This window comes from Poeciliopsis prolifica, unplaced genomic scaffold, assembly GCF_027474105.1.
Source record: "Poeciliopsis prolifica strain line A6 unplaced genomic scaffold, Auburn_PproV2 SCAFFOLD008, whole genome shotgun sequence".
Classification (NCBI taxonomy): domain Eukaryota; kingdom Metazoa; phylum Chordata; class Actinopteri; order Cyprinodontiformes; family Poeciliidae; genus Poeciliopsis; species Poeciliopsis prolifica.
This window is the reverse complement of record NW_026562383.1, coordinates 16,241,452-16,256,316: the sequence shown is the minus strand read 5'-3', so window position 1 is coordinate 16,256,316 and position 14,865 is coordinate 16,241,452. Positions and strand designations below refer to the sequence as shown.

Below are 14,865 nucleotides of genomic sequence, written 5' to 3'. Positions count from 1 at the left end.
AAATGAAATATAGAATTTGATTTCATCTCAAGAGCATACTTAATTACTGAGCAGAGTAATTATAGTCTTTTTTCCCCATTATTCAAGATATTTCAGATGTTGTCTCTGCCTAGAAAGTAGCTTTATACGGGAAGCAGTACTGTTGTGGCCCATGACCTTCATAACCTTTACTGAATCCCTTGAAGCTGCAGTTGACATGTTGTGAAACTCTACTAAACTATCAAATACAATCACTTTACAATTCCTTTAAGGCTTCGACTACCAATTTTTTGGACATAATTTTATACCATTGCTTGTTCTTTCACTCAACTTAACATTAATGTGTTCAAATGGTCATCCATCTTATTAATACAGAACAGTTTTGGATTCTAGACATTTCTCAAGGCAGCAATCTTCCTCCATAAGACCGTAACAAAAAATACTTATTTAATTGGTCTTCTATAATATTTTTATTTCTTGAGAAATTGCATTTTGGTTTTATTAGCTGTGAAAAGTGAACAGAACTAAATACTTGTATATCACCGTGTAATGGATTTATTGAAGACCATTGGACTTAATTAAATGAACAAATGTTTTGCCATTTTCTTGGCACACACCTCTGTAGAAAAAAATGACACTAGATGTTAATAGCTGGCTAAATGGTACAACAGAAACAATGTATTCAGATGTTAAAGCTCAAGAAGTCATTTTTATTTCTAGTATTTTTGTGCTTTGAAAGCACATTTCGTCCCAATCTGAAACTCAAACCATAAGCCATGGATTAGTTTTATTGCTGCTGCTATAAAACCTGCCATATGTTAGACATTTACAGTTACAAAAGTTGTGATGTAACATCATTTTTAATGTAATGTACACCAATATCCCTGTGTTACATCTTTAAATATTGGGTTCAAAGTACCCTTAGTGCAAAGAACAGGCACAACAATGAATTAGTGACATAACTGTGCAGATTATTAATTTCTCTCTCAGGCGACGGTGAGCTGCAGGGCCGATATACTGTCCATTCAACTATTTGTTCTTCTCCTCAAGACCACTCTCTGCTCTCAGGGCCTGACTGCTGGCAGAAATAAAGTTGACCCAATGCTGCAGGTCCTCTGGAAACTCAGGAGCCTCCACCTACAAGCAGCAAAACACAAGATTATTGTCATTTGTTGCTAGTATGTGCCCAGATCCATCCTATCAGCCTTCACTTCCTCTCATACCTTTCTTTTACACAGGTGCTGTAAGATCTTGTCAGGGCTGCTGCGTATGACACTCTGCTTGCAGTACATGACGGCACACACCAGTCTGTCTTTAGTGGACACAAACCTTTGCTCCAGAAAAAAAGCCTTGTCATCCCAAGTTACGATCCGACTGCATAGATCGTAACCTTCTCCTATACACAGAGCTCTGCGGTAGCGAATGGTTGTGGCCCCCACGACCAGGTTGGCTCTGAGGGCCCGCACTGCTTTGAACACACCGTTACGCATGTAGAGAGAGAAGCGGGCGAAGTCGCACTCCCGGAGGTAGCGGGCATTGTTCATGTGACACATGTCGATGTCACGTGGAGTGACGCGTCCCGTCATGACCTGCTCTCCTGTGACGTCCCACACTGGAGGTTGAAACCAGGCCCGCAGAAGAACGGCGCCCGCTCGCAGGAAGTACCACACATCCAGGGTACTGAAGAGAAACACTAACACAGCCAGGACCCACGCCACCCACCACATCTCTGTAAGGACAGGACAGATGATATGATGCTGTTCTTATATTTGTTTTGATTGTAATGTTAAATACAATCATTAGAAATGCAATGTATTTAAACTTTTGCTGCCAAAACAAATGGTTCAATGGTATGTGGGACTTTAGTCCAAATAAAAGTTGGTGATTTTCTGTCATTTGAAATATTTAAAAGACATACATCATTCTAACTCTCCACTCGTCCTCTCTATTTGATGTTCACATTGCACAGAAACTCCAACACTCTTTACTCATCCAGGACGACTGAATGCTACCAGTGAGACTCTGCAATCTCCTGGTTTAGAAAACATTTTAATCACAAGTTCAGCTTAACTGCATGGCCCAATTTGGATTGTGTCTTTTTTCTTGTTTATCTTTATTGTAGTTACTTCAGGAAAACTGTTATGATTAAACGCTACATAAATAAATCAGATTCTTTGCGATGCGCAAGTGGTTTACATATTCCATATTTTACATTGAATTCTGCAGGTTCAGTGGTCAGATGGAGACATTTTGACTCATGATGGCTTCCCAATATGACATCAAATCAGTGCTGAGGTGTAAAAGCCTTTTGCATACCATACCTAAAATTCATTACAGCATCTCTATGAAACTCGCTCAATATCCGGCAAATAAAAGTGTTGATTGATCTTGCTGAAATTCTTGAATTTTCCAAGTCTCAGCAAATCCTGACAAAATGTTGCACTAAAGTATAAACTATCCACATAATAGGAGCCTGTAAACAGGTTCTGCAAGAAAGGCAGGCTGTCCCTGCACGAGGAGTTTGTCTTAACGACAAGCAGTTTCTGTGAATTAAGAGATTTCCACTGATACAAGTATTTTCTAAAACTCTAAAAAAGCAATTTATGAATCAGAGCCATGGCTCAGAAATACTGAACAATATTTCAAATGTTGACTCTTAGTTTAAGAGGTCCTGCTTCAGAACGAAAATAAAATCTAGTTACTGTGATTTAAAGACATTAATAACCAACACGGTAAGGAAGTAGATGTGTCTTATTGAACATAATGCAAAACTTTACAACATTCAAGCATGTGGGAAAACTTCACACTCACCTGCCGTGTTCGTGTCTTGCAGCGTAAGCAGTTTTTAGCTGACACTACAGGACACGAAACCTTTAGCTCTAATGACTTCCGGTAGGAAATTTCACAATAAAAGCCAAAAGACGTGGTTCTTCTTAAATTAACCTAGAATGAAAAATGAAACCAGACAACTGGCCTTGTACATAAAAACAGTGAATAAATGTGAGGAGTTAAGTGAAGAACAGGTTTATATCGTTGTAACATACTTTTAAATTAACATTTTCTTTGACAAAAAGCGATGGACTCACTTCCGGTAGCTACAGTGACGTAATGCGGACTGATCGAGTGAACAGCGGCGATTGGCTCTTCAATCTTATGTGAATTTCAGTCTTCAAAATTACTTAATTTTAATAAATTCTATTAAATTGTAAATTAAATTTATTTAAAGTTGTAACGCCATAAGAGTCCAACTTATTTGTCATTTCAATGTACTTGACTGATGTATGAATAATTCCAATAAGCTATGCAAAACAGTCACAACAAAGTATTTGAAAAATGTCCCTGTCACTGTATCAAATAAGGCCACACACACACTTTAATTTCATATAAAACCTCAAGACACACACAGTCTAATTTCATGTAAGCTCTCAAGACAGGAGTTAGTGATAAATAAAAGCACCAAAAATTCAACCAGTTGCTAAATCCAGCATAAAAAAGCACATGCTTCTTCAACTTCTGTTTCCCCAAAAGACCTTTAATAATGTAAATAAATGAAAATATCCAAAAGGGAAAATGCTGATGAATGGAAAACAAACAAACAAACAAACCAATCTCAAGTCTTTTCTTTAAACTGCAATGTACAAACTGTAAGAATGTGAAAAGACAAGCAAATACTTGATTAATAAACACAATTTGTCTTTGACGAGATGTCAAATAGAATTTAAATTACAATGCAAAAAAAAAAATCACCTGCTAACTTGATTAGTAACAGAGTAATACCACACATAAGAACTAAGTTAAACATGTAATAACAAAGCAAGCTATTTTATAACCAACATCATCTTAAAGGTCACTGCGGTTATTTGAAAAGACAAAGAGAAAAAAAAAATACATTCACAAGAAGATTCACTGAATTTGTTGAGATCTGTAATCCATCACCATTTTCTTCATGTTCCAGTCTGACATCAGGTCACTCATTTCAAGCTCATTTCCTGGCCCAGCCAGTGGATCATATTTGTGTCTGAACGAGAGAGAGAGAGCGTCATGATTAGAGCATCCTGTTTAGTTATAACTCAGCAGCTTCAAATTTCAATTAAAACAGATACAGATGCTGCAGCTTACTGTTTGAGATGCTCCTCTATGGCTTTGCGTTCATATACAGTGCCATAAACTGTTTTCACAGGATCAACAAACATCTTTTTGGTCAGAGGACAGAGCAGGTGTTGGGGAACAAACTGTGGCACCGAATCCACCAGTTTCTTCAGGAAAAAAAATAAAAATAAATATATTAAATTCATCCATGGACTATTACACCACCAATACTATAAATATGCCCATTGATCCACCTTTTCCATATCATCCAGAGACTTCCCTGCATGTTCCTTTGTGTGCCTCTTGGCTTCTTGTTCGTACATCTCACGGTTTGTCAAGAATTCCTCAGCCAAAATGCTTAAAAAAATAATAATTGAATGTATCAATGAAATGTTATATTTATAGGCCTTTTGGTAGGCATTAAAGCATGTGTATTTTATATTCAGATAAACTACCATTTGAAATACTAAAATATTCCTCACCTGTCCAGGGGATCTTCTGGCTCAGGAATGATGAGCAGCCCATACACAGCATCAAAAATCTTTTTCATTGTGATGTGTGCGTTGTAGTTTCGGTCGAATATGTTGTGGCAGATCCGGCCCACACTGTTAACGTTGCAGTGGTACACCTGTCATGATGTTAAGAATTCTAACCAAGTACCATGAAGTTACGTATACTTGGCAAGAAATATTTTATGTTTCCACAAAGTGTCAGGATACATTTGTGACAAAACGAAGGACTGGAGGTTTCACTGGGTAGTCGGGTCCAAACTGACAGTACAGCTCAAACACGCCCGACTGGTATGGTGTGTCAGGAGGGCCCTGCATGAGAATCCTCCAGAATGCTGAGAAGATGAGAAACTCTTAGCACAGATGTAATAAAAATTTCTTTTAAATAGAGAAATTATTTATTATTCATAATAATCTGCTATCTAGTTTTTACAAATTATTGTTTCATTCATGGCACAATTATTGGTCACTTTTAAAAAGTTAACCTGTAGAAAAATTATAAAAGGCGGGGGAAAAAAAGCAACTTACTGACATCAGACTCAGATGGAAAGACTCTAAAGAACGGATGCGGGTCACAGTGCAGACTTCTGAGTTCCTCCAGGATCCGTTTTTCCTTTTCCATGAATCGTCCATCCTTTGACTCACAAATCTTCTTTTTGAGAGTACTGATCAAGAAAAAAAGGGCTTGAATTGTCCATTTATTCACAGAAAATAAATGTCGCCTACCTTTCAGTCAGGGTCACTCTGCCATTTATCTGACTTGGCAGGAATGTCTCTGGGTATTCATCATACCCATGAGCAGCAAAAAGGCCCATTAATCCAGACTAGAAGGAATGAAAATAAATACATCCTAAAGCCAAAGTGATTCATTCATCTAAACTAAATGCAGACAAACAGTCATGACTGACCTTAGAGATGGAAGATGCAGCAAGTTTTTTCTTGGGTTTCCTTTGCTCCAAGGACAGAACTGTCTCAATTTCAAAGAGCTTCAGGCCATCTTTAGTTGTCTGTGGCTTGAAACAACAACCACCTAGAGATAGAAAGAAATTAGAGCAAGTAAAGAAAAGCTTCAAAACATGTTTATCTACTGTGAAAAAAAAAACTGGTGACTCGACTCAATAAAAAAAATAAACCTGTTGCATTGCTGATCCCATGCAGCATGTTGTTCTCCACATTTCCCAGGAGGATTGAATCAACAGTGATGTCAGATTTGAGCAGTTTCACTGTCACAGCTACAGGATCTATCTGGGATCTAAAAAAAAAATAATTGTCGCACCTCAACAGATAAATGGAGGACAACCTATTTGTTAGGCACAGTTAAACTCAAATTTAAGCTAGACTTTAAGCTAGGAGGGTAGAAAATGTCATGGTCGGGCAGTAGTGACAACAGAAAAAAAAGAAAAACTTGTAAAAGTGCCTATCAGCGTGACCCCACACAGAATAAAGAGCTTGTGGAATCCAAACAACCCCATTTCTTAACCCTGCAGAAGGGTTGAGGATGTGCCCTATGCAAACTGGTTATACACAATGAAAGACCATGTTAAATTCTTCAAGCTCAATATAAGAAGAAGAAGTGATTAAAATGCACAATGAAGCAGAAGGAAATTTTACCCAGAGTCATTTCCATCGGTAAGGCATATGATGCGAAGTCTACAATCTGGGAATCTCTCCTTGACTTTTTCAAGCTCACGAGCTCCTCGCCGTAGCGCATCATACAGGAGAGTACATCCACTTGCCTCCAAGTCACGCAAATGTTCCTACGAATGTGGAAGAGTATGATGAAAACCAAGTCCTATTATATAGCAGCTGTTGCAGGGATTAAACACTGACTTAAGTCATCCCTATTTTTTAATGCAGTTTTCTAGGAGCACCCTTTTGTCAGTCAAAGCCTACACAATGTAGTGTGCATGTGTTCTTATAAAAACAAAAATGCATGAATGTAAGAATAGTATACACGTGGATGTCTCTGCAGCCCCAAGTTATCAGGTAGCACTTATCTTGGAAATGCCTTAAACGTGTAGACATGCATTTCACCTGCGAAATCATTCCTGCGTTAATTTAAGAAACTGAAATAAATTGTCTTCGACCAACTATGGCTTTTAAAATGAAAAATTATAAGAACACAGTAAAGAAGGGAAATCTTCTTTACTGCACCAAAGTGTGCACCTTGAACTTTTCCAGATTTTCAGTAAATGTATGGAGGGTCTTCACAAAGGAATCAAACTTCACAAGCCCAATGACATGATGGAAATCATAGGCCATGCTCCTGGTAGCGAAGTTGTCAAAAAGCTCTTTCACAGCATTGATTTTCTTTATTTTTGCATTTTCATAGCACTCTTCTTCCATGGAGGAACTGGTATCCATTAGTACCTGATGAAAACAAGTCAACATTAATTCATTTATGTCTGGGTAACTAATGCTACTTTATTCTGAGTTATTTTGGATTAGAAAAATAAAAAAGGATTTTCACATATTACTAGTATTGCTTCTTTTGGAGTTCTGGTAGTGACAAATGTTTCATCATCTCTGTGGTCACCAATCCTACATCACATAAAAACAAAAAAACTTGATTTTATTTTATACATTTCTTATGGCATACACATATATTGTATCATGTTATGTACTTACCTGGCAGCCAAAATATTCAGATCCATTAATTTTACTTTTCCATCCAGGCAGTCATGTACATTGATCATATCAGGGGATCCTTTGCACTTATAGAGATAAACCCCAAGGTTATCTGGTTAAAAGGAGGAAAAGAGCAAAAACCTTTATTGAAAAATAGGATAAAAAACTCAGCACACCAGATATAAAGGCAAATATGGAGTGGATATTTTGTCCTTTTTAAAATCATGGATGTTGGACTGAAACCTCTGCATAGTCATATTATGATCAACCTTCGCTCAGCATAACGAGGGAACACTGAGTTGATCCCAGATCCTTCAGCTGCAGAGGTGGAGTCACATTGAGACAAGTGAAAGCTTTTAGTCCTTCCACCATACTTCCAAAGGTCCAGTCAGCATTAACCTGAAAGCTAAAAAACAGAAAGCTGCAAAGATTAGTAAACCAGTATATTTAGAAGCTTTTGTTTGTTGTAGACCTTTATAATCACAAAATAACTTTTTTTGTAATAAAAACATTTTGAAGGATATTCAACGAGGGTGTTTTTATGGTGGTTGGTTAGCAATGTAAAATTTCACCACAAGGTGGCACTGTATTTCATATTTTACCTAAAACAAATCTTGACCCTTCATATTTTGGTCCAAGACACCAAAATGTTCAATAAATGTTCTTAAAAATTAGCTTTCCTATTTTGGAGTCTTTCAAGGTTTTCAAAACTGGTGGCTTTTCTATACTTGTTTAACATATTAGGATATTTTGGACTCATGTTTACATTACATATTTTGATATTTTAAAGATCTATTAAATATGTTTTAAATGGTGAAGTCTTTGAAAAAGGAGATGCAAGTCAAGTCTTAGGCACACTATCAAAGCAACCCTATTGTTAAAAAAAATAAATTAAAAAAAAAATGAACACACACTGCAGTCCAAGATTAACAATTTTTCTTAAACAACACAAGCATTATTCAAATATTAGTTTGAGGTTACATACTTGTGACCAGACACTTTGTCGTGATGAATCCAGAGAGGATATGACCGGACAGAGCGAGGGATGCTGAGAAGGATCTTCTCCACATCAGCAGCTCTCTGGAGGGAACATTCTCGCAACGGCTCTTCGGTGCAATTTGGGATTTTAATGCCACCTAATTTAAAGGGCACAATCCAAAATTTTTACAATATTAAACTAAACCAAGAACACCACACACTGGCAATGGGTTCAACTTAGTAGGCATTAACTGCACTACTGTTAGAACATTGCCATAATATAAAACTCTGGAAGCTAGTTAAAAATTGAATGAACAAGTTTCAAAATAAAACTGCAGAAAGTGAGAAAGCAGGAATGCATGTTGTCCACAAGAAATCAAACGAGCTATTCATAGTGCTTAAGCTTAAAAAAAAAAATACCCTTGATTTTGTCCAGAACATCAGCTCTTTCAAAGACAGTCGGCACTCCGGGGACTCTGACTGGCTCACAGAAATGGTTACCGTCTTCGGACACAAGATTGATCGGAGCAAAGTCTTCATGCTCAGTTGTCTGGTTCTGTTGATGTGGAAGAAAATTTTAATTACTGACAATGACTAAAATTAATATAAAATTTTACAGAAAATAAAGATATGTGGACACGAATGGTGGCAATTTGAAAAAAAAAAAAGAATTCCATTACTTTTGCTTTGTTGATGAGGTGTGCCCAGCAGTACAAGGAGTTCTCAAAAACATCCTGATCCTCAACAGTTTTTTCCCCTCTCTGAGATCCTTGCTTGGGTAAAAGCTCTCTGAAGAGCATGTACAAGCTCTCAACAACGGCAATCTGCAGGAGATCAGTTAGCACATAGTTACTATTACATCATACAAAAACACAGTGAACTAATTAAGATGAAATAATATATATTTTTCAATGACCCCAAAAAGTGACTGAAAAGTTACTATACAAGAACAGCAAAAAAGAAAATACAACTACAAACCCCCTTTTTATGACAAATACGTCCTCTCTTATCATGCTTAAATACTTAAGTCTACAGTGTTTATGTTGTTTGCTTTGGGTTTATTGCAATAATAGATACCAAGTGGCATGGCATTTATTAAATCAACTAAAGATTACTGTAATCAAAAACAGTGCTTGGTGATTTTAATAGTGGACGTGGATTTTTTTTGATTAAACTAAATTTGTGATCGACTTTGCAGTCCTACTCAGAATGTTATCTTCATAAGATTCTGCTGATCAACAGTTCTAAAATCAGACAGACACTGCAGATCACATATCTCCACTTTGTGAGCATATGAGGGCAGGGAAGATGCTATCTTGCACCTGCTTTGCAATTGTCATTTTGCAATTGCAAATACCCCTCAGTCAGTCCATAGAGGTTCCAGGTTCATTACAATATTATTACCAGCGTGGGTCAGGGCTAACCAAGCGATGTGATAAATACTTGGAGATCATGAATTGAAAGGATGACCTAAAAGGGGCTTCATATAGGCTCCAAATGCCCAGGAGAAATCGTTCAGTTTTGGCTCATTATGTAAAAATACTTATGAATCCAACAATTTGAAAGTGTATGTGCTAAGCACAATTGTAGAAAAATAAGACCAAAATGAATCCCTTTAATATTTACAAAGACAGAATTAAGCCACCTTCCATTACTTGCCTTCTGGTTTCTGGTCACTCTCTCATTTCTGCACAGCTGATGCAAGCTCTGTACAAGGGGGTTACATCCAGTCAGTTTCCTTATGTAGGCAAGCAATATTTTGCGGGGTATGTCTCTATGCTCTGCCTGAAAGCACATAGAAATAAATATTTCAGAAAAACTCTTAGGACAAATGAGAACCACTTCTATTCTCATGGAGTATTAAAAAGAAAAAGAAAAGGATTTATATGAACAGGACACAAAAGAAGCTTCTTTGACCGATAGTCTGGTGCTGAAAAGACACCAGCAAGACAATACTTACAATAGCATAAAGAGACGAGAAGAACACACTGATTCCTTTCAGGGTTTGCGACACTGAAGGCACAACATCATTGAAGTAGAACTTGTCACCATTTGGAGTTTCTTCAGAAAAAGACGACAAACTGAAGAAAACGGTTGAGCCTTCCGAAATTCCACACTTCTTCAGTGTGTCGTCGATGGAGTATTTCCGTCTGAGGAAAAAAATTACAAGAACAAAAAAAAAACGTGACAGTTCTGAGGACTACCTGTGAAAAGAAGAGGTCCATACAGAAGGAACACAAATTACTGCGTAGATTTACTTGTGATGAAGGACATGTCCTGGGATGCCACTTGTCTTTGACAATTTTTGTCTCAGGGTTACCATTGTGTCACTTTCCAAGTCCACACAAACTTCAAAGTATCCCTTGAGAACAGCAACAAAAATAAATAAATAAATAAAATAAAAAAATCAAAATCAACCGACATTAAAAAAATGCTCTCCGTATTTTCATTTCAAAAACTAAAACTGCCATGTCTACAAGACATTCTAAATTAAATAGATAGATGCATCTAGAAACTTTACAGTAACTGCAAACAGTTGATTTTTAGTTTTAATGGCGGTGGTCAGTGAATTTACTCATCTTTCATTTCTAATTAATAAAGCGTACTTTACCAGTGTGCTTCCAAAAGGAAGATTTAAAATTTCAGTATTAAAAAAAAAATGATGCCAGAGCAAGCAAAAAATCTGTATTTTACACATTTTGTGGGACGCCTGCAGCTCATTGAGCTTGTGGGAAAAATAGATACTCAGCAGAAAACAGAAAGGCTACTCGATTTAATCCCTTGAGATTTCATCCTTGCTGGACTTGCAAATGTTGGTAGCCTTTTAGAAATCTCAGTTAAAGGAAAAAAACCACATTATCTAGAAATGCACATACTGACTATTTTAGTAATGCTGCACTTAGCTGAAATATAAGATGGTAAGGACTAATAAAAGTTCCTCTGGGGAAATCATAATAATAAACAAAACCTTTACTGACAAACACTTAAGACTGAAAATCGGCCGCAATACTCTGACTGCCGCATCTCTTACAGTAAGCACCATGGATCAGCTCTACCTTGAGCATGATGTGGCATCGAATTACTTCTGTCCCATTCATTTCACAGGGCTTTTGCTTTGGCATTTCAGGAGCCTGTGTTAGGTTTTCCTTAGGAGTGAAAATGGCATAGACTGTGTCACCATTTTGGATATGTCTCTCTTTCAAAGACCCTGAAAAATACACAATTCATAGTTAAACTGTTGAACATGGTTCTGTGTCAAACAAGAGTTGAACATTTTTAATTCAAACATAAAATAGGAAAGTGGACAGTAACTTTGCTGGTTTTTAAAAATGCCTACTAGGATGCATCTCTGCTATATTCCCCAATGAAAAATATTATTAGCCTCATGATCTTCAGCCAGGAGGCAGAGAGCATTGGCATTATTGTACATAGTAGTCATGGATATATACAATGAAAGCTCTGCAAAAAGTATATCTTTGTCCATCTCAGCCCAAATCTTTGTTGTCTTAAAAATAGGCATGCAAGTTAGCATGCCTTAATTCACAAATACTGTTGATGGGAAAAAAATGAAACAAAAAAAGCACCCTTGAATATTTATTTTTACTAGTACCGTAGTTCAAAGTTCAGTGCTGTCTGTGTCCCAAATCTGTTTCTTCTTCTCAATCTTTAGTAACAATGTTGGTCTGTTTAATGTTCTACTAAACGGGTAAAATGCCGTCTAATACAAGAACATAGAAAGAGTTTATGTCAACTCACATGTATTGAAGAAGGGATCATCTGTCAGGGGCATCCCATCGACAGTAAATAAGCAGACCCCTGTGTGGGTGTTGGCAACTTTTTCAAGGTAAAAGATCCGTAACATCAGATCTTCGACAGTGTTTTGTCCAGGGTCCATATCTGTAACATTCACATTTGTGGTCTAAATTTCATGCAGGGCAAGTATTTGCTGTGTTCATAATTAATTGTACAAGTTTAATATTTGTTTTTAAGTTTAGAACATTCAAAGTAAAGACAAAGTTGTCCTATTTCTCTCCTACCTTTAATCAGTTTCCGTTCGGGGCATTTCGGATATGTGTACCACAGACTAAATGACTTTGAAGTCTTCAGTGGTGTCACAGTTTGGACTCGTCGCTGGGAAGCACTTAGCTCTTGAATAAAGGTTTTCATGTTGTTAAAACGATTCTTTTCCACATGACTTAAACCTGAGGAAAAAAAGAGAAAAAATGATCTTTACATTTATCATGTTAAAAATAATGCTCCAATATCACTGGTCTTATGAGAACTACAACCACAAAGTAGTGATAATGTGTAAAATGTAAGAAAAATTACCTAGTTTTTTAAAAGAGTGTTTTTAAAACAATTCCTCTAAATAAAATAGAGTCCAGACAAACATCCCTCAGATGAGTAAATAGAGTCTACATAATAGTCTAATACACAGCTTAACTGAGAAGCTGAGCAAGGACAACATTAATGAGAAAGCAATCTGCAGCTCAGTCAGGACAATTTGTTGAAAATTATTAAAAATTCAATTCAAAATACTTTGTTGATCCCAAAGGTAAATTAAATATGGAGAGGCGAGAAGAAAGCCATACTGTGTTACCATATTTTGACAGAATGAAAATAAAACAGATTCCAGTTTGTTTTTTTTTAAACAGGACAAAATTTAATATGATTAAGAGGTGTGAATATTTTTGCAAAGCACTACGGACATAAAAACCAATATCACAATGGCAGAACTTAAAATTGAATGGATATGAACTGAACCTGCATATCTTGTGAAATTACATTTGGTGTGAATTACCACTGCAGAAATGAACTCAATTGAATGCCATGAGCAATTTACAAGCTTCAACCCCACTTGAAAAATATACCGCAACCCAGAAATATGCAAGGGTTTCACCCTGCTTTGCAAATGGTTTACATTTATGACGTATTCAGAAAACTCACCAAGGCTGTACAAATCTTCATCAGTCACTCCATCAAGGAAGTCTTGTTCATCTTTCACACCCATTTGCAGAAACTGGTTGTAGTAGGACTCCAGTCTGTACTGCTGAAGCAAATTAAATATGGCATCCATCCTTAAGAAATAAGCAAAAGATATTAAGTTATTACTGTATAAAAACAAATAGCATTGATTTAATAATACATCTCAAATTTCCAGTCTTGCCAAACTTCCACAATGCTTGTGCATAGTTAAGACATCAGTCAGTCCATCTTTACCTATATTCATTTGTAAAAGTATTGCCAGCATAACTTTAGAAATATTAGATATTCTCCTACGAAATTATGCAACAACTAACAATTTTGCTTCATATAAAGTTCCCAAAAACAATGAAGTGAAACATTCACATCAAGTCCTGAAACAACAAGGTAGGTTAACTTTCAATTTGCTGGTAGAGCCGAAGGCTAACACAAACAGACCTAGTGTACAATAAACATAGCAAACGCTTTTACAGTTCTGAAACAAATTTAAAAAAAAAAAACATCTTCAATATTTTCTGTGAGATCGGGTGTATACATAGCTTTTCAAATAGTGCATTGCTTCCACCAATTAGCAGTTGTTGAAGGACCAAAGCTTTAGCAAAAAAAAAAAGGACCTGATCTTGAACTTGCCTGCACACATCATTTTAGACAGGGTAGCTATAAACTTCTACACACATCTCATTTTCTAAAATGAAAACGCTCTGGAAGAGAATAATGAAAGTAGCAGACAATCTGCTTACCTTTCGCCTCTTACGTTGCAAATCTGCCAACGACGGAGTAAGAAAACAGCCTATTGGCTGTTCAATAAGACGCTTAATTTGAATAATTTGTCATTTGCATGCACAGGACAGAGGGCTGCCAATGTGTGGAGGATAATAATAATAATAATAATAATAATAATAATTATTATTATTATTATTATAATAATAATAATAATAATAATAATAATAATAATAATAATACAAATATTCATGAAACTAAAAATTCACTGTTTTCTGTCGTTTATTTTACTTTCTAAATCTACAACTTCATCCATTATACAGGTATGGATCCAGTGGCTGCATGCGTCCCGATCAGCAGGGCAGGGAGTGAAAGAGGAGATTATCCAGGTGGATCAGAAACAGAACAGCCCGAGCTCATTGGGTAATCAATTTCAAGTATGAAAACACTGTTGATAAGACACTCATAAAATCATTAAATAGCGATCAAATAAACTATATTTTAAAAGAAATTCAAGGGAGTGTGCATAATTTAATTGAACAAGAAAGAAATTAAGAATGAAATACTTGGCAGACCACAAGACATGAAAGTATTTTAACCGCAGATGTTCGTGTTTTTATGCAGTGGCAGCCTCAACCTGAGTTTCTCCTAATGTGACACAAGTGACCAGTCTTATTTAGGCATTTATTGTATAGGTACATTATTCACTCACTGTTTAAAATGCTAAAAAGGAGAATCAGAAAGAGAATCATACCTTGTTTATGAGGACTGGTCCACAACAACAGCTGTTTTCACTCAATGTCAGCTGACGAAGAAAGAAAACGAAACCAAAAAAAAAAAAAGGCACCACAACATGGAATAAAGATCCAAAATGGAGTCCACGCAAAGAGGTTACAATAAATTTCTAATAAATTTGTCCATGTTGTTCTTTGTTTTTCTACTTCATCTTTTTGTTTTGTATTTTGTTTTGAAAAGCACA

The 14,865-nt window shown here is 36.3% G+C and overlaps 2 protein-coding genes across 2 annotated transcripts; both read right to left on the bottom strand.

Annotated features, from left to right (window-relative positions):
* Nucleotides 1-668: 668 nt before the first annotated feature.
* LOC129362219 (protein THEM6-like) lies at nucleotides 669-2,863 on the bottom strand. Its single transcript, XM_055033653.1, has 3 exons — nucleotides 2,791-2,863; nucleotides 1,203-1,708; nucleotides 669-1,116 (listed from the first exon to the last, which is right to left on the bottom strand). Exons 2-3 carry the CDS (start codon nucleotides 1,704-1,706, stop codon nucleotides 1,009-1,011), a joined length of 612 nt encoding a protein of 203 aa, XP_054889628.1. The 5' UTR covers nucleotides 1,707-1,708; nucleotides 2,791-2,863; the 3' UTR covers nucleotides 669-1,008.
* A 560-nt stretch (nucleotides 2,864-3,423) lies between these two features.
* On the bottom strand, nucleotides 3,424-14,707 carry LOC129361571 (uncharacterized). The gene is made up of 25 exons (XM_055032487.1): nucleotides 14,641-14,707; nucleotides 13,131-13,261; nucleotides 12,221-12,385; nucleotides 11,940-12,080; nucleotides 11,240-11,391; nucleotides 10,442-10,545; nucleotides 10,144-10,333; nucleotides 9,843-9,968; nucleotides 8,864-9,007; nucleotides 8,604-8,739; nucleotides 8,191-8,341; nucleotides 7,475-7,611; nucleotides 7,206-7,317; nucleotides 7,055-7,118; nucleotides 6,744-6,947; nucleotides 6,189-6,334; nucleotides 5,711-5,829; nucleotides 5,486-5,607; nucleotides 5,304-5,401; nucleotides 5,106-5,242; nucleotides 4,788-4,912; nucleotides 4,551-4,696; nucleotides 4,323-4,425; nucleotides 4,099-4,235; nucleotides 3,424-3,997 (listed from the first exon to the last, which is right to left on the bottom strand). The coding sequence occupies exons 2-25, from the start codon at nucleotides 13,258-13,260 to the stop codon at nucleotides 3,883-3,885; spliced, it is 3,204 nt and encodes a 1,067-aa protein (XP_054888462.1). The 5' UTR covers nucleotide 13,261; nucleotides 14,641-14,707; the 3' UTR covers nucleotides 3,424-3,882.
* Between the last annotated feature and the right edge of the window lie 158 nt (nucleotides 14,708-14,865).